Source organism: Drosophila serrata, unplaced genomic scaffold (genome assembly GCF_035046125.1).
Source record: "Drosophila serrata isolate PLE 108 unplaced genomic scaffold, ASM3504612v1 contig_240, whole genome shotgun sequence".
NCBI classification, from domain to species: domain Eukaryota; kingdom Metazoa; phylum Arthropoda; class Insecta; order Diptera; family Drosophilidae; genus Drosophila; species Drosophila serrata.
In genome coordinates, this window is record NW_028257138.1 from 625,034 (window position 1) to 644,038 (window position 19,005).

At 46.0% G+C, this 19,005-nt stretch overlaps 5 protein-coding genes across 9 annotated transcripts in view; 3 read left to right on the plus strand and 2 right to left on the minus strand.

The window, feature by feature from the left end:
- Shrm (shroom) overlaps positions 1 to 8,162 on the plus strand; it is a 51,632-nt gene extending 43,470 nt beyond the window's left edge. For all 5 annotated transcript variants that reach the window (XM_020959171.2, XM_086831669.1, XM_086831668.1 and 2 more), the window contains 3 exons: positions 5,720 to 7,172; positions 7,244 to 7,501; positions 7,572 to 8,162. In XM_020959171.2, the coding sequence (XP_020814830.2) occupies positions 5,720 to 7,172; positions 7,244 to 7,501; positions 7,572 to 7,835 (1,975 nt within the window). In that variant the 3' untranslated portion in view covers positions 7,836 to 8,162. The remainder of the gene's footprint in view (positions 1 to 5,719; positions 7,173 to 7,243; positions 7,502 to 7,571) is intronic.
- Positions 8,163 to 8,333: 171 nt separating this feature from the next.
- On the plus strand, positions 8,334 to 11,907 carry LOC110189188 (spermatogenesis-associated protein 20). The gene is made up of 5 exons (XM_020959155.2): positions 8,334 to 9,110; positions 9,171 to 9,296; positions 9,453 to 10,919; positions 11,040 to 11,245; positions 11,306 to 11,907. Exons 1-5 carry the CDS (start codon positions 8,977 to 8,979, stop codon positions 11,767 to 11,769), a joined length of 2,397 nt encoding a protein of 798 aa, XP_020814814.1. The 5' UTR covers positions 8,334 to 8,976; the 3' UTR covers positions 11,770 to 11,907.
- Positions 11,908 to 11,994: 87 nt separating this feature from the next.
- Positions 11,995 to 13,694, minus strand: LOC110189198 (uncharacterized). Its single transcript, XM_020959169.2, has 2 exons — positions 13,362 to 13,694; positions 11,995 to 13,192 (listed from the first exon to the last, which is right to left on the minus strand). Exons 1-2 carry the CDS (start codon positions 13,419 to 13,421, stop codon positions 12,383 to 12,385), a joined length of 870 nt encoding a protein of 289 aa, XP_020814828.2. The 5' UTR covers positions 13,422 to 13,694; the 3' UTR covers positions 11,995 to 12,382.
- Positions 13,695 to 14,552: 858 nt separating this feature from the next.
- Arc1 (Activity-regulated cytoskeleton associated protein 1) lies at positions 14,553 to 18,762 on the minus strand. The gene has a single exon (XM_020959168.2). It carries the CDS (start codon positions 16,899 to 16,901, stop codon positions 16,140 to 16,142), a length of 762 nt encoding a protein of 253 aa, XP_020814827.1. The 5' UTR covers positions 16,902 to 18,762; the 3' UTR covers positions 14,553 to 16,139.
- Positions 18,101 to 18,768, plus strand: Arc2 (Activity-regulated cytoskeleton associated protein 2). The gene has a single exon (XM_020959175.2). The coding sequence runs from the start codon at positions 18,133 to 18,135 to the stop codon at positions 18,709 to 18,711; it is 579 nt and encodes a 192-aa protein (XP_020814834.1). The 5' UTR covers positions 18,101 to 18,132; the 3' UTR covers positions 18,712 to 18,768.
- The last annotated feature ends 237 nt before the right edge of the window (positions 18,769 to 19,005 follow it).

Genomic DNA, 19,005 nt, shown 5'->3' on the forward strand with positions numbered 1-19,005 from the left:
ATATATGTATATATATGCTAAAGGTCACATTCGCTCTCGTGGCAATTAAATGGTTCGAAACATAAACGCAAGACCATTCATCAATCTCTCACTTTCGTTCCGAAAATAAATAACACAAAAAAAGCGTACTTGAAAGTACGAGTTTGAGTTGGAGAATGAGTATCTGTATCTGTCACGTTTTGGATATTTGTAGTTGGTGATCTCACTGCGCAGATCCTCAGATAGTTGCAGTTCTGTTATTATACCCTTACAAGGTTTTATGATTTTAGTCATTAGTTTGTTACGCTGTGAAGAAGTCACTTCCGACACTATAAATCATATATATTCTTGATCAGCATCAATAGCCAAGTCGATCCAGTCATCTCCGGCCTAAATTTATTTTATTCAAAATTATGAAAATTTTTGAAAAATTGTCAAAATTGAGTATGCAGATTTATTAACCTCATAAAAACAATATGGGACAGGTTTTCGAATTGAAATTAAAGCTTTTTTGGCTTAGTTATATAAATTATGATTCATAGAATTCGAATATTTTGTGCTTTTGATCGATTTCGTCTTCGGTTGCAAACTGCAAGGGTATATAAACATCACCTACAATTTCTAGCTTTTAAATTATTTAAATTGTGAAAATAAATTCAATTCTAGTCTAGGGTCAAAGCTATAATTATATTTATATAATGTGCAGTAAATTCTATGAATAAATTGCTTGCAAATTTCCACTTTACTTGCATTTCTGCATTGCTGACATCATTTCAGATCGTCAAAACTTCATATTCATAGACACTTCACTTAACAGCTAATGAAGGTTCATCATGACAAACAACCAACTAGCTTTTATGGTGTAACCGCGGAAGTTCTCGCCATTTTTGTCGCCTTTAAAATTTAGAATTCCACTAAAGTCTATCCATTGTTTTTTTTTGCAGTTTGTTGAGAAATTTTTTGTTATTAGGAAATTAAAAGCCGCTTGGCATGCTTCGCTTTTCTTTTCTTTTGCTTTTGCTTTTCTGGCCATTTCATTTCTCCCGCCGCCGGATCTTGGCTAACAAGTAAATGTGTCTTCACTCTTTCGACCATTATCTCGCGCTCTCTCGGCCTCTGTCTCTGCCTGAAATTAGTTGGCTAAAAACAATGAGAAATCCGTATTCAGGGCAGTTCCTTCAATGGCCGCAACACTTTGGCATTCGACATCGGCGGACGCCAAACAGCGGCTTTTGTGTAATATCTAAAACTACAGAAAACATAGCAAAACCCAACAAAACCCAGGAAAGAGACAAAAAAAAAAGAAAAAGACAAAAATAACGCAAATGGCTCAAAGTCTTGTAGCGATCACCGTTGCCCCTGCGGCTGCTCCGCTAAAGACCCCGCCGTAGCCGCCATCCGCCGACTGATCCGGCCATGGCGGACGTGTTGCGCATGCGCCCGAGGGTACAATTCGCCGTGTGTACAATTTATATGCCAAGTGGGCTGAGAGTGAAAATGTCATTGGCAGATGTGTCGCGGATATTAGCAGTGGATTCCCCCGAAGCCTCTTTTACACAGCAAGAAAAATAGTATAACAAATTTAACATCTCTATGACTAGTAACAGCGATTTAATTTGGGCTATAAAAGAACAGAAAGATCTTGTATCATAAATAATATTCAGATAATGATATTATCAACACAAGACTTTTTTACTTATTTATTATTTATTCGTTTTTAATACATTTTATTTGTAAAATTTGTATTAATGTTTCTCTTGGTGTTAACCCCTTGAATCTGGCACTTCCTCTGCGATCCCCTATCAACAAGAGGCAGACAAAAGGCCCGCACTTGGCTGAATAATTTGTTTTATGCAAACGCAACTTGGCGAATATCAAAAGTTACTATTTAAAGTGCGGCGGAGGCGGGGCCTGGAATTATTTACAAGCTTGTTTGCTGCTGTCGTAGTCCACTGCGCACACATGTTATTTTCCTGCTGGTTTTTTTTTTTTTTTGTAATTTTTCCTGCCTGCCGATGCTGGTTGCAAGTTGCAACTTATGTTGCTGCCGTGTTCTGCCCCCTGGTTGCTGGCATCTTTTTAGCTGTAATTATGATGAGCTGGGGCCGTTTAGCCCACAAGTTAATTACCCCGCTTCATCCGCGATTCAATGGGACAGGCCGACCACTTTCGACACTTTCAATGGGGGGCTGGGCCAAGATGCTGTTGCTGTGCTGCTGCATTTCCCAAGCTATCTATTTTTGGTGCTCGCTAGATGCCTTGGAGCGAAAAGCGCTATTAAATCGATTTTACATTAAAAATATTGCATAAGCCGCTATTGTTGCTGCTGCTGCTGCCAGAATTAATGGATCATAATTATTGCCGAGCGGCTGGCAGGCAGCAATCAGGCAGCAACACAGTAGCAACTAGCAACTAGGAACTAGCAACTGGCAACACGGCAGTAGCAGACGCAGTAGCTGATGCTGCTGCACCATTAGAAAAGAAAACCAGAAAGCGGCAAAGCTGAAATCATACAGACACATCAGAAAACCAGACAATTGAAGACCGATCACGAGGCAGATGAACAGGCAGAAATTGTTCGAGAGGAAAAGTTTTCGAATCGGATTTGGGTTGCGGCCCGGCGAAGGGGGAAAATTGTGAGATTCTGCGGCAGAAGGTTAGAAGTAATTGCCTGCACAGCCTCCAGATCAAAATCTCAAGCGCAGATGGCCACTTAGCTAACGTATTTCATCAGCAGATAAAGATAGAGCTAGAGAGAACTTTTCTTTTTAGTGTTTACTGTTGCTGATAATGATGTTGCTGCCGTGCTGCTGCTGCTGATGTTTTTCTTGGCGTTTTCCGAGAGAAATTTATGGCCTACCTTGACGGACTGTCTCTGCCTAAATACCAGGGTAAAAAAAGAGTCTCTCAAGTGTGATTTGTTCTGGCTGTGACCTCTCTGGAAAGTCTTTTTCTTCTTTCCCCCTTTGATTTTCCCAAGCTTCCCTGCAAAGAAAGCTAACTGCGCCGACGGCCATCTGTTGTAGTTGTTTTTGTTTGCTGTTTCTGTTTTTGTTTTACTTTATTTTGATTTTTTTTGTATTTTGTATTTTGTATGTTGACTTGACGTCATTTTGCGGCAAGTGAAAATGTGTGCGATGCGATGCGGTGCCGACAAACTCGTTTTCAGGTTTCGGTTTCGGCTGAGCTTGTGAGATGTTTATGTTTTCAACAACAAGCAAAGCAGCAGCAGCAGCAGCAGCAACAGCAACATCAGCAACACGGCAACAGCAGCAGCAGCAACTGAACATTTGTTCGCCTTTTTTTCGGTTCAATGTTAAGACGAGATGTTAAAAACGTGATTTCCATGCGTCGCCAGAGCCAGAGCCAGAGCCAGCGCCATCGTTGTCGCTGTCGTTGTCGGCATATTTAAATAAAATACTTTTACTATCAACGAAAACTAGTCGGCCAGCAAACAGCTCGTTATATTGCTGATCAAAAATTATAGTGCAACGACAGCGCGGTGGCAGTGAACCCCACTTAATGGTTTCTTCCCACTCGGGGGCGCCATAGAAATTCTATAGTTAAAGTAGGGCTTTCCACCCGCCTGAAGATAATCAGCCTTTTTATATAGTATATCCAACGGTTTATTTTCGTAGCAATTTCGAGTTATGCAAGACGAAGCAATTTATCAATTTTTTTCTGTGACTGCTGCTATTCATAATTTGCATCACATAACCAAATGGAACGCCCCGCGCTCGGCTTAATAATGCCAAATAGGGGGAAAAGATAGGCAAATATACAAATATACAAATAAAATATGCGTTAATTGTATGGAAATGTATTTAGCCCAGTGTTCCGAGCATTTCTTTTGACCCTTTCTTTCGGCTGTTCGTTTTTGATTTTGTGTCATTGTCTTTGGAGCCCCGCCGCGTATTATTGGGAATTATACAATATTAGCGGGCAAAAAAATAAAGGTATTTTTCATCTGTGAATCATAAAGCTGTTACATTGAGGGAGTGTACAAGAGTGGGTATTTATAATGAGCTTATGTCAGATAAGACCCGAGAGGAATTCTGGTCAGATTACAAGGGTCCGCTATTCAAGGTCTTATCTATGTATGTTGTGGTCCCTAGATTACAAGTTACAAGCAAACAAGAGATATGATCTCTCTCCCTAGACACAAGATGCAATCTGTATGTTCTGAGCTTAAAACAAGATATGCTCTTAATTAAATCTTGTGATGTCATCGGCCCGATATGCAAATCCATGCTAATGCAACCGCTTTCAGGCCTTTTGTCTTGGCCAAATTGGCAACAGAGAAGTAAAGGAGACTTACTCAACGTGCGGGGAACGGAAGTGATTAGGAAAGCTCTCTTTGGCGGCGAAGAAAGTGAGGGAAGAAGCGGTGGAGCATCAGCCTAGACACAAAAGACTGGCTTATGCAAATGCTAACTAGCCACGAGATACATCTGCAACTGTTGGCCACAGATACAGATACAGATACAGATAGAGCGACAGCTACAGCTATGGCCAACAGCTGTTTTGTCTAGCCGTGTGATGTAAGCCAGTCCCAAATGTACACATATCCCACTCCCCACACCGCTCTTAATTTATGCAAATGCGACAACATTTCTTCGACGGCTTTCTTCAGATGCAAAACACCTTTTATACTATATACCGCATGTGGGCTATATATATATATGTACATATGTTTGGTATGGATGTAATGTGTGCAGAAACAATAAAGATTTTGCCAACCTGGGGGTGGCCAAGCCGAACCGAAAGAGATGCGCCAAAAAGTCTCAAAATCCCCACAAAACAAAAGCCTTTTACAATAAAACCGAGCGCGATGATATGTACACAAAAACATAACAAATTAGTTTAGCACTTTTGAAAGTTGTCAAGGGACGGGAAGCGGACGTGGCCGTCATACGCTTTGCACACTAAAATGGGCCCCCGTCTCTGCATTTATTTTTATTTTAATTTTTTTCGCTCTTCTCAAGCCGTAGCCGTAGCCGAAACCGAAACTGAAACATAAAACTCTTTATAATTGCACTGTAAACATTTCACTTTCGTTTTTATTCCGCCTTTTTGTGCCCTCTGTGTCTCCGAAATCAGTTTAACACATCGCGCATCGTGCACAGAATAATTTCCTCGGTCGTCGACGCTTTCGCTTCCATCTTATAAGAGGGCAATATGACGATATGTGGGTGCTTCGGGATACAGATAGCATCTCCTCTCCTTACAGTCGAGGACTCAATTAGCATCTGTCCAGATTATGGTCTCTCGCTCATTTGCATTAATGAGACGTGCCCGTGCCGAGTGCTCTGAGGGAACAGTCAGTTGGTCTTACAGCTTTTAACTGCAAATCGTGGTGGCTACTGCCGCTGACCCCCACGGCTGACCCCGGGCAGCTGGCATTTTGGCCAGCCAACTGACAAGACACCCAGCCTTTATTTCATTTAATGGCAGTGCCAGTGGGCGTTGCAAGACGGTTCTAACAAGGAGAATAGGTTTGCAAATCCCAGCTGGAAACTGAGCCCAGATCTTTGATTTATTTTTTGCAAACCAACAATCTCAAGTCGTTTTAATTTAATGAGCTAAAATATATCTAAACAAAAATGAAGGGGTGACTAAATATCTCTCTTTTGAAGAATTTATCAGTGCAATAAATAGATATTACAAGAAATTTCCATCAAACATGAATTCTCTGTCTTGATATACCCCAACTAATAAATTCCCCTTGACTATCTTACAGATCGAATTCCAAGGCCTCGTATTTGCCGCGCCAGAGTCTGGAGAAGCTGAACAACACAGATCCGGACCATGGCATCTACAAGCTCACTCTGACCTCCAACGAGGACCTGGTGGCCCACACAAAGCCCAGCTACGGGGTGAGCGGGAAGCTGCCCAACAACCTACCAGATGTCCTGCCCCTGGGCGTTAAGCTCCAGCAGCAGCCAAAGCTGCAGCCGGGCTCACCGAATGGCGATGCCAACGTGACCCTGCGATACGGTTCCAACAATAACCTGACCGGGAATTCCCCGACGAGTGGCACGCCACCGTATTACGGTGGCCAGCGATACTCTACGCCAGTTCTGGGCCAGGGTTATGGGAAGAGCACGAAGCCAGGACAAATCGCTCAGCAGCAATACACGAGATCTCAGTCGTACGATGTGAAGCAAACGAATGCGGTGAACATGTCGCCGCTGGTGACCCAGTCCCATGTGGATCTCAAGCAAGCCGCCCACGACCTCGAGACGACGCTGGAGGAGGTGCTGCCCACCGCCTCGCCTACTCCGACGCCCACGCCCACGCCCACGCCGCCACGCCTCTCGCCGGCCTCCTCGCACTCGGACTGCAGTCTGAGCACCAGCTCGCTGGAGTGCATCCCCAATCCTATAGCGGCCGCGATTCCTAAGCCCGATGCGCACATCTTCCGCGCCGAGGTGATTAGCACCACCCTGAACTCAAACACAAACACGATGACGGCACCAGCCAAGCCGGCCATGAATCGACAGGAGTCTCTGCGGGAGAATATCGAGAAGATCACCCAACTCCAGTCACAGCTAATGTCAGCGCATCTCTGCGACACTGGCCTCCTCGGTGGCTACAGCAGCCCCATGATAACCAGTCCCACTGCCAGTTTCCTTAACGAACCACTGCTGACACCTCCGCCACCGCCCAGTCCACCGCCTCTGGAAGAGGATGATATGCCCGCCAAGGAAAAAGAAGTCAAGGAGCTGCAATTGATGCAGCGCAGCGAACTGGTGCTAATGGTGAATCCCAAACCCAACCCCAAGCCCACCACAACGGATATGGCCTGCCAAACCGATGAGCTGGAGGATCGGGACACAGACCTCGAAGCCGCTCGCGAAGAGCAGCAGACACGAACCACTCTGCAGCCGCGCCAGCGTCAGCCCATCGAGCTGGACTACGAGCTGATGAGCCGGGAGCTGGTGAAGCTCCTGTCGCCGGGCGACAAACTAGCCGACATCCTCACACCAAAGAGCTGCAAGCCCACCTCGCACTACGTCAGCAATCTGTACAATCCGGACGTGCCACTTCGGCTGGCCAAGCGGGACGTGGGCACCTCCACGTTGATGCGGATGAAGTCGGTCCTGGCGACCACGGAGGTCCAGGTGGTCAGTGTGGAGCTGCAGCTCGGAGAGTCTGGCGGCGAGTCCACGAATTTAATCAAACAGAAGCTGGTGAGCATTTGGACTTAATACAATATTTATTTTTTTTTTTATATTTAATCAAATCGTAAATCCTCTTCCAGGACGAGCTCATTAAGCATTTGAACCAAAAAATTGGCTCCCTGAAGCGCGAACAGCAGACCATCTGCGAGGAGAGCTCGGCGAATGACCAACTGGGCCAGGACCTCTTCGCCAGGCTGGCGGAGAAGGTGCGGCCCAGCGAGGCGTCCAAGTTCCGCACCTACGTCGACGACGTGGGTGACATCACCAGCCTGCTGCTGTCGCTCTCCGAGCGGCTGGCCCAGACGGAGAGTAGCCTGGAAACGCGCCAGCATGAAAAGGTGGGTTCTTACTTTATTTAAATTACTAACTTGATTGTTTATTAATAAATAATTATTATTAATTTAACAGGGTGCGCTGGAGACGAAGCGGGATCTTCTGTACAAGCAGCTGGAGGAGGCGCAGCGCCTCAAGGCGGACATCGACCGGCGCGGCACCAGCATCGCCGGATTGCTGGGCAAGAACCTCAGTGCGGATCTGTGCGCCGACTACGACTACTTCATCAACATGAAGGCTAAGCTGATTGCCGATGCACGCGACCTGGCCGAGAGGATCAAGGGCAGCGAGGAGCAGCTGGAGGCCCTCGGCGATGCGCTAGTCCAAAGCGATTGCTAAAGCCTGGCCGATCTGATCCTGGCGCTTCGATTCTCCCAGCTGTCAACTCAAAGTTGAGAGCCGATCGGTAGAGTTCTGATCCCAGAGATCCGCCAGTCAGGTCCGCAGTCTGCAGTTCGCAGTCCGTAATGTGTATTAGTTTAAAACAATGTGCTTAATTACCACACCCACACTATAATGTATAAATATTGTATGTTCATTTGTGATTTTCAATTAGCTAGTAGGTTAATTATTCTATGTATCGGCCGCATAGCATTTAAGCATTTTCTACATAATTATCAAAGCAAAGATATATTGTATGCATTAATAAAAATCATGGAAACTTAAGTATTTCAAGTTTATATATTTTTTTACATTTTATATTTTATGCTTGACTCAAAGACTTAAAACGCAGTGAAGGAGTCATTTCAGACCCTATAAATATATATATATTCTTGATCAGCATCAGCAGCCGGTTCGTTCTGCAATGCCACAAAAAAAAAATTTACCCAATTTTTTTTAAATTTTAAAAGGGGTTACAGCGTTAAAATTGTCAAAAATTAAAAAAAAAAAACAAATTTCATATTTCTACATTTTTAAATCAATGTGCTTCATCTGCTAAAAACTACCATAGATATCCGATTCGAATTTAATGCCGTTTTTGGCTTAGTTATGATTTATAATTCCTATGCTACTACAAACTGTGGCTTCTTGAAACTAACTTTTCTGTTGGAAATAATTTAAATAGGTATCCTGAAAGTAGGCAATAAAGATCAGATCTCTTCAAAAGATGAATAAAAGTATATGGTTAAATTAAACTCATTTGTATTATTGGAATATAAAAGGGAACAAATACCCTTCTCAGGACATGGAATTATTCCAATCTAACGTACTTTTAAATTTTTTTAAATATGAAGCTTATAACGAAGTCGAATGAAAGCCTAACCGGGTTAGTACGATAATTAGTTTAGTATATTTTACCGAAAAGTCCGTCGGTATATTTAAAGGGCTTGACAACGGTCACACTTCGATATGCAAAATAATATTAAAAACAAAAACAAAACAAAAAGCAAACGAAAACAAGTCGCGTCACACGTTGCAGTTTTATTGGCTTTGGCCCAGTGAAAGCCAAGCGCGTCCTGATTATCCCGATCGATTTGCTATGTTCAGGGCCAGATCACTCCTCCCCTGGATACGAAGCACTCTGAAAACAACGCAGAAACTTCAGGCGGATACGTCAAAATTTGTCGGACGGAGGCTGGAATTCCTAGAGCGAACTTACCCAACTCTTAGCGGGTAAGCCCCGGATATGTTTGGTTATGTAAGATATACTAACAAAGTGTCCTTGTGGCGCAGTCAGGACTACAGAGGCATGGCCACCGGAGGAGAAGCATCCAAGGAACAGTCACCCAAGCAAGCCAATCGATTAATCTCCTCCAAGTCGCCGTATCTACTGCAACATGCCTACAATCCAGTGGATTGGTAAGTCGGGGGATATTCAAAACAATCTATCAATTTGGTAAAAGGCGAATAGTAAAGCTCAGGTGGTTGAAAATGTTCTTCATCTTCGTCTTTCGTCTCAGCGTCATAGTGTTATAGTAAAAACATGACATTTTAATAATATTTTCTCCATTTCAGGTATCCTTGGAGCGAGGAAGCATTCGAGAAGGCTCGAAGTGAAAACAAGCTGATCTTTCTGTCCGTAGGCTACTCCACTTGCCACTGGTGCCATGTCATGGAGCACGAATCCTTCGAGAGTTCCGAAACGGCAGCCATTATGAACAAGTACTTTGTGAACATCAAGGTAGATCGGGAGGAGCGTCCGGACATCGACAAAGTCTACATGCAGTTCCTTCTGATGTCCAAGGGCAGTGGTGGCTGGCCTATGAGCGTTTGGCTAACCCCAGACTTGGCTCCTTTGGTGGCAGGGACATATTTCCCACCGAAATCCCGTTATGGAATGCCCTCCTTTGGCGCTGTGCTGGAATCCATTGCCGAGAAATGGAGAACCGATAAGGAATCCCTAATGCAGGCGGGTTCCACTTTGTTGAGCGCACTGCAAAAGAACCAGAATGCCTCGGCTGTGGCTGAAGCAGCCTTCGAGCCGGGAAGTGCCGAGGCCAAGTTATCCGAAGCCATCAACGTCCATAAGCAGCGATTTGATCAGACCCATGGTGGATTCGGTTCCGAGCCCAAGTTCCCGGAGGTTCCACGTCTCAATTTCCTATTCCATGGCTATCTCGTTACCAAGGATGTGGATGTGCTGGACATGGTGCTGCAGACACTGGATCACATCGGCCGAGGTGGCATCAATGACCATATATTCGGCGGCTTTGCTCGCTACGCAACCACTAAGGATTGGCAGAACGTTCACTTTGAAAAGATGCTCTATGACCAAGGTCAGCTGATGGCGGCCTTTGCGAATGCCTACAAGCTGACCAGGAGCGAAACCTTCCTGGGCTATGCGGACAAAATCTACCAGTATTTGCTTAAGGACCTTCGGCATCCTTTGGGCGGCTTCTATGCCGGTGAAGATGCTGATTCTTTGCCTACTCACGAAGATACTGTGAAAGTAGAAGGAGCCTTCTACGCCTGGACATGGGACGAGATTCAGGCTGCCTTCAAGGGACATGCCACGAGGTTTGGGGACATGTCGCCCGAGCGAGCTTTTGAAATTTATGCCTACCATTATGGCTTGAAGCCGCCGGGAAATGTGCCTGCGTACAGCGATCCCCACGGCCACCTCACGGGCAAGAACATACTTATTGTGCGAGGATCCGACGAGGAGACCTGCTCCAACTTCAACTTGCAGGCAGAGGAACTGGAAAAGCTGCTGGATACAGCAAATGACGTCTTGCACGTGTTGCGGGACAAGCGGCCGCGGCCGCATCTGGACACCAAAATTATATGCGCTTGGAATGGCCTGGTGCTCTCGGGGCTCTCCAAGTTGGCCAACTGCGGTACGGCCAAGCGGGAGCAATATATGCAAGCAGCAAAGGAACTCTTAGACTTCTTACGCAAGGAAATGTACGATCCGGAGCGCAAGCAACTCATCCGTTCGTGCTACGGGGTGGCCGTTGGGGATGCTATTCTGGAGAAGAATGAGTGAGTAGTCCTTTGCTGAAAGCATTATTTTATAAGATTAAAACAATCAGAAGCCACACATACGTTGAATGTGAAGTAAGAAATTTGTAGTTCATCAAATAATGTTTTTCCCTTTTAAAGATCCCATATAGATGGGTTCCTGGACGACTATGCCTTTCTCATCAAGGGATTGCTGGATTATTACAAGGCTTCCTTGGATCTCAGCGCATTGCGTTGGGCCAAGGAGCTGCAGGAGACGCAGGACAAACTGTTTTGGGACGACCTAAACGGAGCCTATTTCTTTTCGCAGCAAAATGCACCCAATGTGATTGTGCGTTTAAAGGAAGGTAATTTAGAGAGAAACGGAATTAAAGGTTGCAACCTCTAATTTCTTTCTCCATTTCAAGACCACGATGGAGCGGAGCCTTGCGGCAACAGCGTCTCCGCCCGTAATCTCACCCTGCTGTCGCACTATTACGACGAGGAGGCATATCTTGAGCGGGCTGGAAAGTTGTTGAACTTCTTTGCTGATGTCTCTCCTTTCGGACATGCACTGCCGGAAATGCTGTCTGCCCTGCTGCTCTACGAGAACGGACTCGATCTGGTGGCCGTGGTGGGACCTGATTCCCCGGACACTGAGCGCTTCGTGGAGATTTGCCGTAAGTTCTACATACCGGGCATGATAATCCTGCACGTGGATCCCCTGCATCCAGACGAGGCCTGCAACCAGCGGGTGCAAAAGAAATTCAAGATGGTCAATGGAAAGACAACAGTATACATTTGCCACGACCGTGTCTGCCGCATGCCAGTCACCGATCCTGCTCAGCTGGAGGAAAACCTGATGGCAAACTTCTTCACAGAGCGTGTGTAAGCTCTGGTAATTATTCGAATTAGGCTTAAGGCATTCTACAAATTATTAACTGTTATTGTTTGGGCTTCCAAAGCATAGATCAGTTCTCGGAACTAGTTGTAAATAGTCGTTAATAAAGACAGAAGGACATAAACCCCTAATTTTTTTTTGTATTTTGTTATATTATCTAATAGTTCAGCAAAAACACCTTAACCCAGTTGGTAAAGTAAAGAAAATCATTGTTGATTAATTTCTCTTCTCGAATACAACACGTTTTGTGCATTTATTGGAATCATTCTGTCTGTGGAGCAAACAACCATTCGGTGGCCGGCTGCACCTGCTCCGCCCCAGAGGCGTAGGCGTAAAACTAAGCTCTAAACTAAATGCGTGCCCTGCGCTGCGTCCGCAATCCTCCGATCGAATGGAGTCAAGGATCCCGGAGGCGACGGCAATCGGCGTAAAAGGAAACTAAATGTATGGAGAGAACAGCTCGGTAATCGGTAATAATAATCGTAATAATAGTAGTTTGTAGCAATTAAAATAATTTAGTTGAAATTCACATTCATCACATTGGTTGGCCGACCATCTGCCATGCTTCATCCTCAACTGTCGCAGGCGCCGTCGCCTCCGGCTTTCAGGTGTCCGCGTCGTTGAAGCTCATAGCCGCCTCGAAGCTGTCCACAATGGTCTCCATGCGTTCGTGATGTTCGAATCGCGCGAACTTCCGGGCAAACTTCCGACCCGATCGCGTGGTACTGAAACGTCGCGAGTAGCGGGCCCGCCGGAAGAAGCGGAATCGCGTGTCCTCCTCCTCCTCATCGTACTCCGGCGCCGACACCGAATCCTCGTCGGTTTCGCGCAAAAACTCCTTCGGGTCTCGGTGGATCTTGAAGATCTTAGTGGCCGTCGCCCCATTTAACTTCGATATTGTGCGCGACGCATTAAGGATTCCACGCTCCGCTAGCTGGGTGCCGGTTCCGGTGCCGGAAATGGAATTGCTGCGGTTCTTGATTGCCGTCAGCCGGTTTGTGATCGACACCACGTTGAAGAGCTTGGACAGCTCAGAGTCGACGCAGCGCGATTCGCGACGCAGGTTCTTGCCATTTTTCACGTAGATGAAATGATTTAGTGGGCTCTCAAGGGGATGGCTGCTGGCGGAGCAGGTGGGCGAGATTGAGACGGACACGGTGGAGCTGCAGTTCCCGTTGCTATTGCTGTTGCTATTGCTGCCACTCGTCAGTAGCGTGGGCGTGGAGGGAGGCGCTGGCGGTGGCACATGGGGCATTGTATAGCAGCGCTGGCGGCCCGCCGGAGCCCCATTGGCCCCTCCGCCCGCTGGCCCCTCGTACAGGTTGGTCACGTTGTAGCGGCTCAATCGGCACAGCGACGTCGACTCCGGCTCGAGGTCCGCCTCCGGATCGTGGCTGGTGGGCATGTCCATGGCCTGTGGGAATTCGAGTACGAATGCAAGTGCGGTTGTGTGCGTGTTTTGACCAGGTTTTTCAAGTCGAGTGGGTGGAGTGGTGGCGACGGGGCGGCGGGGCGAAAAGAAAGGGCGTGTAAGCGGCCATCAGACAATGCGAAAAGAGCTGCAAATGTAGTTTTCCACTCACCTGCAGTAGGCCCTCGACCTCCATATACTGGCTGTCGGTGAGACGGTGTGTTTTGTGCATCAGTTGTTGATATCAGGTATATTGATTAGGAAATATTATTATTTTGCGCAAATGTGACCAGATGGTCCGAACATGAAACAAGTCAACATAGGAATATCGCCAAATCACAAAAAATGGACAAAATAAATAATTAAAGGTATATTTTATTAAGAGATATGTCTTAAAATGTTTCCTTAATGTACTTTAGATAGTGTAGATTGTCAATTTCGTGTATAGTTATCTTGGTCCGAACAAATTACAACATGTAAAAAACCATTAACTCAAAAAAATACTAGATGCAAAAGGGAACCCAAAGTCTGGCCACACTTTCACTTCCGCCGTATTTAGGCTCCGTGTTTATTTATGTTTTGTTATTGTGGTGTTATTTTCCGCCCCCCATTAAAAATTCTCTGGGTATATTGTGCAACATATTCAGATGAATTGATTTTTTTATTTCCGACCCTATAAATCATATATATTCTTGAACACCATCAATAGCCAGATCGTTCTGCCTGGTTCCGATTTTAATTTATTGCATTTTTGGCCTTGTTATGATAGTTGGAAAATTACGATTTACACAAAAAAGCCTCGTATAAAACTGTTATCTCTGGTTCCTACACAGGACTTGCTTTAGGTATTACTTATGATAATTGGGGAAGAAGCCATTTCCGACCCCATAAATCATATATATTCTTGATCATTATCAGCAGCAGTCATTCTCAAATGCCATGAAGAAAACAAAATTTTACCCAATTTTTAAAAATAAGGGGTTACTTCATTAAAATTGTCAAAAATTGAAAAAAACCTCAAACCTCCGATTTGAATTTAATGCATATTTGGCCTTGTTATAATTTTTGGAAAATTAAGATTTTCTCACAAGAAAGTATTGTGTACAAAATTTTACCTAAAGTTCCTTCAAACGATTTTAAATTCGATTCCCTGATCTAAATGCGAGTTGTAGAGTTATACATTGTTAAGTTTTCTAAAATAACTTATTTTATTTTTATTGTTTTCCTAGTTTAAGTACTTTATTCAAAAATCAAAACTTCAATGGAATGTTGAACAATTTTTCTGCCTTGCAGCTTAGAAAATCAGAAATGAAAAAAGCTGAAAAAGAATGTCTCCCATTTCCTACCCAAAACATTTTCAAAGTTTTTGTGGTTGTGAGCTTGTGGTTTATTGTTTCTGAGTTCAGTCTTTCATGTTGGATTGGATTATGCTTCTCCGCAGCCTCTTGCGGTCATTGATAGGCCCCCACAGTTGGTTTCGGGTTGTGGGGAATGCGGGCAAAGCTCATGCTGTGCAGTCGCCGAATCTCCAGTTGAAGGCGCACTTCACGAGCCTGGTCACCATGCTCCGGAAGTAGAGTTCCCGGGTCGGATGGGTTAACGCGCCTATGTCATCTGCGCAAGAAGGCCGGATTGCATGTGGGGGCGGAGAAAGTCGGTGACGGCTGGAGGGGCGCGGCGGTGACGAATCTCAACCCCGGGTGGTCACGCCGGGGGCGCGACAAGGAGGGTTCTGGCGTGCCTCATGATTGTCACAGGATCGCAGGGGTGAAATGATAAACAGCCCTACACCCGTAATCCATTGGGCGACAATTTTGGCGTGCCAACCGCACGAATGGCGAATCAAGAGCCATCGTTGTGCGATGTACTTCGAAAATATTTTGACAAAGGTCAAAATTGGATTGTTTGGTTTTTAAATTTCCGAAGAAATTTAGGGTTTTGCCCGGGTCACGCCCGCTGTAGTTCCACTCGCACCAGAGACACTGCGCGAGGCAGTGACTCCCGGAACCGGAAGGCGCCGACGCTCCAACCGGAAACGGGGGCCACAACTACGCGAGGCTGTCAGTGTCACGTACAAAAGGATCTAAGCAGGCGATCGCCGGGCGGGGGGTTTTTTGCCACCTTCACAAAGGACCAGAATCAGGCGAAAAATGCAACAAAAACGGTTACCGAAGCAGCAATCACTACACTGTTGTTTATATAGTGATCACATATTCTGGCATCCAATCGCTGATCTTCCGCTGAACGGCACAAGGTGGAGGCGGCGGTTGTGAGAATGACCAAGGGAAGGGGGGCGGCTGAAGATTAGGCAACATCCATTTGGGGACTCAATCAAAGATCACGGAATCCGCAGGCGGAGTGCGATTTAATCACCCGAAACTTTCGCCTCGAGCAACAAACCTCACCCTTGGGCCCACTAATTCCGATGTCTAAGATTGAGACACCCCAAACTTCTGGACGAAATGCCTGATCCTCAGCCGCCCCCCGCCTGACATTCTCGGTTGCGTTGCTTCTTTGAGTTCAAATAGTTCAAATTCAATGGTGCAATTGAAATAATTGCTGGCGGGAAGTTGGCGTTCTTTGCCAAGTCAGCCGCAGGGCGGCGTTGCGATGTGTGATGATGGAGCCGCTTCCACAGTAGATTGCGCAGTGGAAGCTGCGTGGATAAGTGGATGGCAGAAGCTAGTCGAGGCTTACCGGCACGCCATTTGCCAGTGAGTATGAAGAAGGTTCGGTTGCGGGCGGTATGTCCCAGCTGCGGATGTCGCTGTCGAACATGTTGCTGCTGATGTTGCTGCTGCTGATGTTGCCGTCGTACATGTTGCCGCTCCCTCTGGATGTTGGGCTCTCGCTGACGTTGATCGGCCAGTGTGGCTACGAAAAGTTCTATGATGATGACGAGGAGAAGGCCACTACTCTCCCCCTCGCTTTTGTGAAGTGCGTTGGCCACTTAATCGTCGTTGTTCACCTCGCGGTCTCGAGTCCTCTTGCGGCAGTCCTCGAGAGTGTGACCCCGGAAGTTGCAGTAGGTGCATCGGATGGTGCGGCGGGCGCCGCGGGCGTTCTTAGAGTTGGCCGCCAGATCCGCGTCCTCCTGGTTGTTGTGTTCAATGATTCTGCCCTGTTCGAGCAGATTCTTGAAGGTGGTGACGCTCTGGCGGGAGATGTGCTTGCGGTACTTGATGTTCAGCAGGCCGTAGGTCAGGTCCAGCTCCGTTTCCTCGTCGTGACGACCGTTGGGCAGCTGGGCCAGTAGGGCGCGCTTGTGGACCACAAATGTGTCAATGGGGTCAGAGTCCTCCTGCTTCTTCTCGAAGAACTCCATGTAGACCTGGTAGGCGGGCTTGGTGGGCGAGAAATGCTCCCTGATGAGGGCGATGGCATCGTTCCAGGTGGTGGCCTCTTTGCGGACGCCCTGCCACCAGGTGGAGGCCAGGCCGTAGAAGAGCAGTGAGAGCCCCTTGAGCGCGTTCTCGTCGCTGATGTCCTCCAGCTCTTTATAGGTCACAATGTTGGTGATGAACTCCTCCACCTCGTCGTAGCTGCGGGTGCCTCCGAAGCGGTGTGTGCACGCCGAGAAGCTGCCCTTGGCCTTCGATTTGGTCCCATCGGCTCCTCCAGCGGCGGATTCGGCAGCGCTCACGGCAGATGCCCGCACAGCCTGGATCAGCTCGTGGAGCTGCTCGTTGGTCAGGTTAATACTCTGGGCCATGGCTGTGTGTAAGTGTGTTTGAGGTTGGAGTGGATTTAGTGGGCGGGTAACACGTTTTTGTTTTAAGTTTTCTGAGTTGCAGTCTTCGGCGGGCAAAGCCTGTGAAGCGAATGCGGCCGGTTGTGTTGAACTGAGGAGCCTCTCCGCAATGTGGGGCCTTTTATACCCGGTCGTTGTGAAATCGAAGTTCGAAAAAGCTAATGCCAAGCGGGGAGCGCCGAATCGGGGAGGCACAGCCAAAGAGAGTACGTTCCATATATTTGTTGTTGTTTTCCCGGCAATGAATCATCGCTGGCAATATAATAATAATTCTATGAAAGCCGGTAACTAGCCCAAAAAACTGATAAACAAATACTGATAATGAAGGTGTTTCTATCGATTTCTTGTACAAATTTTATGGAAGAAATTAATTCTTAGGTTTGTTTGGTATGCAGCTGCAGTTTCGGTTTTTTTTTTTTTTTTTTTAGATTTTTAGAACATTTACAACGCAATGTGAAATTCCATTGGCAATGGCTGAGTAATTGCTTATTTCAACATGCGATTAAATTATTTCTTATATGTTATATGTTTTTAGTATTCATTTTCTAATAATATAAGGAATTTTATTTCTATGGAAGCCTATCGACTTTAGCTAGCTGATTCCAGGAAATTTCAAGAATTTAGTTAATGTTTTCAGATATAGTAAATTTCTTATTCATAGTAAAACAGTATTTGTTCCACGCAATCTGACGTCATGAAATGATGACCTAATAGAACAAGTTTTCAGAGAAAACAAGCAAACTATTCGTAAACTTTATGTTTCAAATTAAAAGAAATTATATCTTTTAATTCAACCAATTTCATTAATGACATTTTCAAATCACTTATAATTATATATTTATTTTGAATGGCACCTGTTATCGGTGCACTCTATCTGCCGGTACAATTCGTTTAAATTCCAAATAAAGATAGTAGGGTGAACCCCCAAGAGAGGCGAGGCGGAACACGCTCACCCAAATAATACAAAACTCAGAGAGCGAGGCCTATTTTTCGAATTTCGAAAAAGCTTTCAGGCAAAGAGAGAACTGTTTTTGTGTTCAATTTCACAAAGCAACGAAAAAGCTGAACGAGCAAATTTTTTTCGCAGTTGCTCCGCTTCCTTCGGCTGATTTGGTTTCGATTTGTTGTGGTTCCACTTCCGGCATTTGTTTACATTTCGGGGAACCAGGGCGCAAGAAGAAACCCAAACAAAATGATGTCCGACGACCAATTTCGCATTCTCATCGAAACCATCAAAGCGCTGGCCCCGACCAAAGACGAGGAGCCGCTCTCCAAGGGGAGCTTCAGCAATTGTCCGGTGCGGTTCAGTGGCCAGCGGGATCACGACGCCGTCGATGAGTTCATCAACGCGGTGGAGACTTACAAGGAGGTGGAGGGTATCAGCGACAGGGATGCCCTGAAAGGCCTCCCTTTGCTGTTTAATAACATCGCCGTGATCTGGTGGAAGGGCGTAAGGCGAGATGCCAAGACCTGGCCGGATGCTCTTCAGCTGCTCCGCGATCACTTTTCTCCCACCAAGCCCTCTTACCAGCTCTACATGGAGATCTTTGAGACGAAGCAGGAGCATGGCGAAGCGATAGACACCTTTATCTGCAAGCAGCGAGCCCTGCTGGCCAAGCTGCCGGAGGGAAGGCATGACGAGGAGACGGAGCTGGACTTCATTTACGGCCTGATGCAGCCCAAATACCGCGAGAGTATACCGCGGCACGAAGTCAAGACTTTCCGGGAGCTGCTCGATCGCGGACGGGCAATGGAGCGAACCAAGCACTGAACTTAGAATTAAATAAATTAGTATTAATAAATAATAATTAATTGCTTTACGCCCATATTTGGTATTGTAATTTTTTCAAAGATCATTTCCGGGCCCATAAATCATATATGTGTATTCTTGAACAGCATTAACAACCGAGTCTTTCTGCAATGCTAGCTAGAAAAAATTGTTTACTATATTTTTCAACATTTAATAAGGGGTTAGTAACATCGTTAAAATTTTATAGAAATTTAAAATCATTGCATTTGAATTTCTTTCGGTGGCGCCATCTTTCGGTACTTACGACAAACTCAA

Coding starts and splice junctions, on each gene's coding strand:
- LOC110189188 (XM_020959155.2), top strand. CDS start 8,977: ATGTTCAGGGCCAGATCACTCCTCCCCTGGATACGAAGCACTCTGAAA. Junction 9,111..9,170: donor ACTTACCCAACTCTTAGCGG/GTAAGCCCCGGA, acceptor CTTGTGGCGCAG/TCAGGACTACAGAGGCATGG. Junction 11,246..11,305: donor GATTGTGCGTTTAAAGGAAG/GTAATTTAGAGA, acceptor CTCCATTTCAAG/ACCACGATGGAGCGGAGCCT.
- LOC110189198 (XM_020959169.2), bottom strand. CDS start 13,421: ATGCACAAAACACACCGTCTCACCGACAGCCAGTATATGGAGGTCGAG. Junction 13,193..13,361: donor AGGTCGAGGGCCTACTGCAG/GTGAGTGGAAAA, acceptor GAATTCCCACAG/GCCATGGACATGCCCACCAG.
- Arc1 (XM_020959168.2), bottom strand. CDS start 16,901: ATGGCCCAGAGTATTAACCTGACCAACGAGCAGCTCCACGAGCTGATC.
- Arc2 (XM_020959175.2), top strand. CDS start 18,133: ATGATGTCCGACGACCAATTTCGCATTCTCATCGAAACCATCAAAGCG.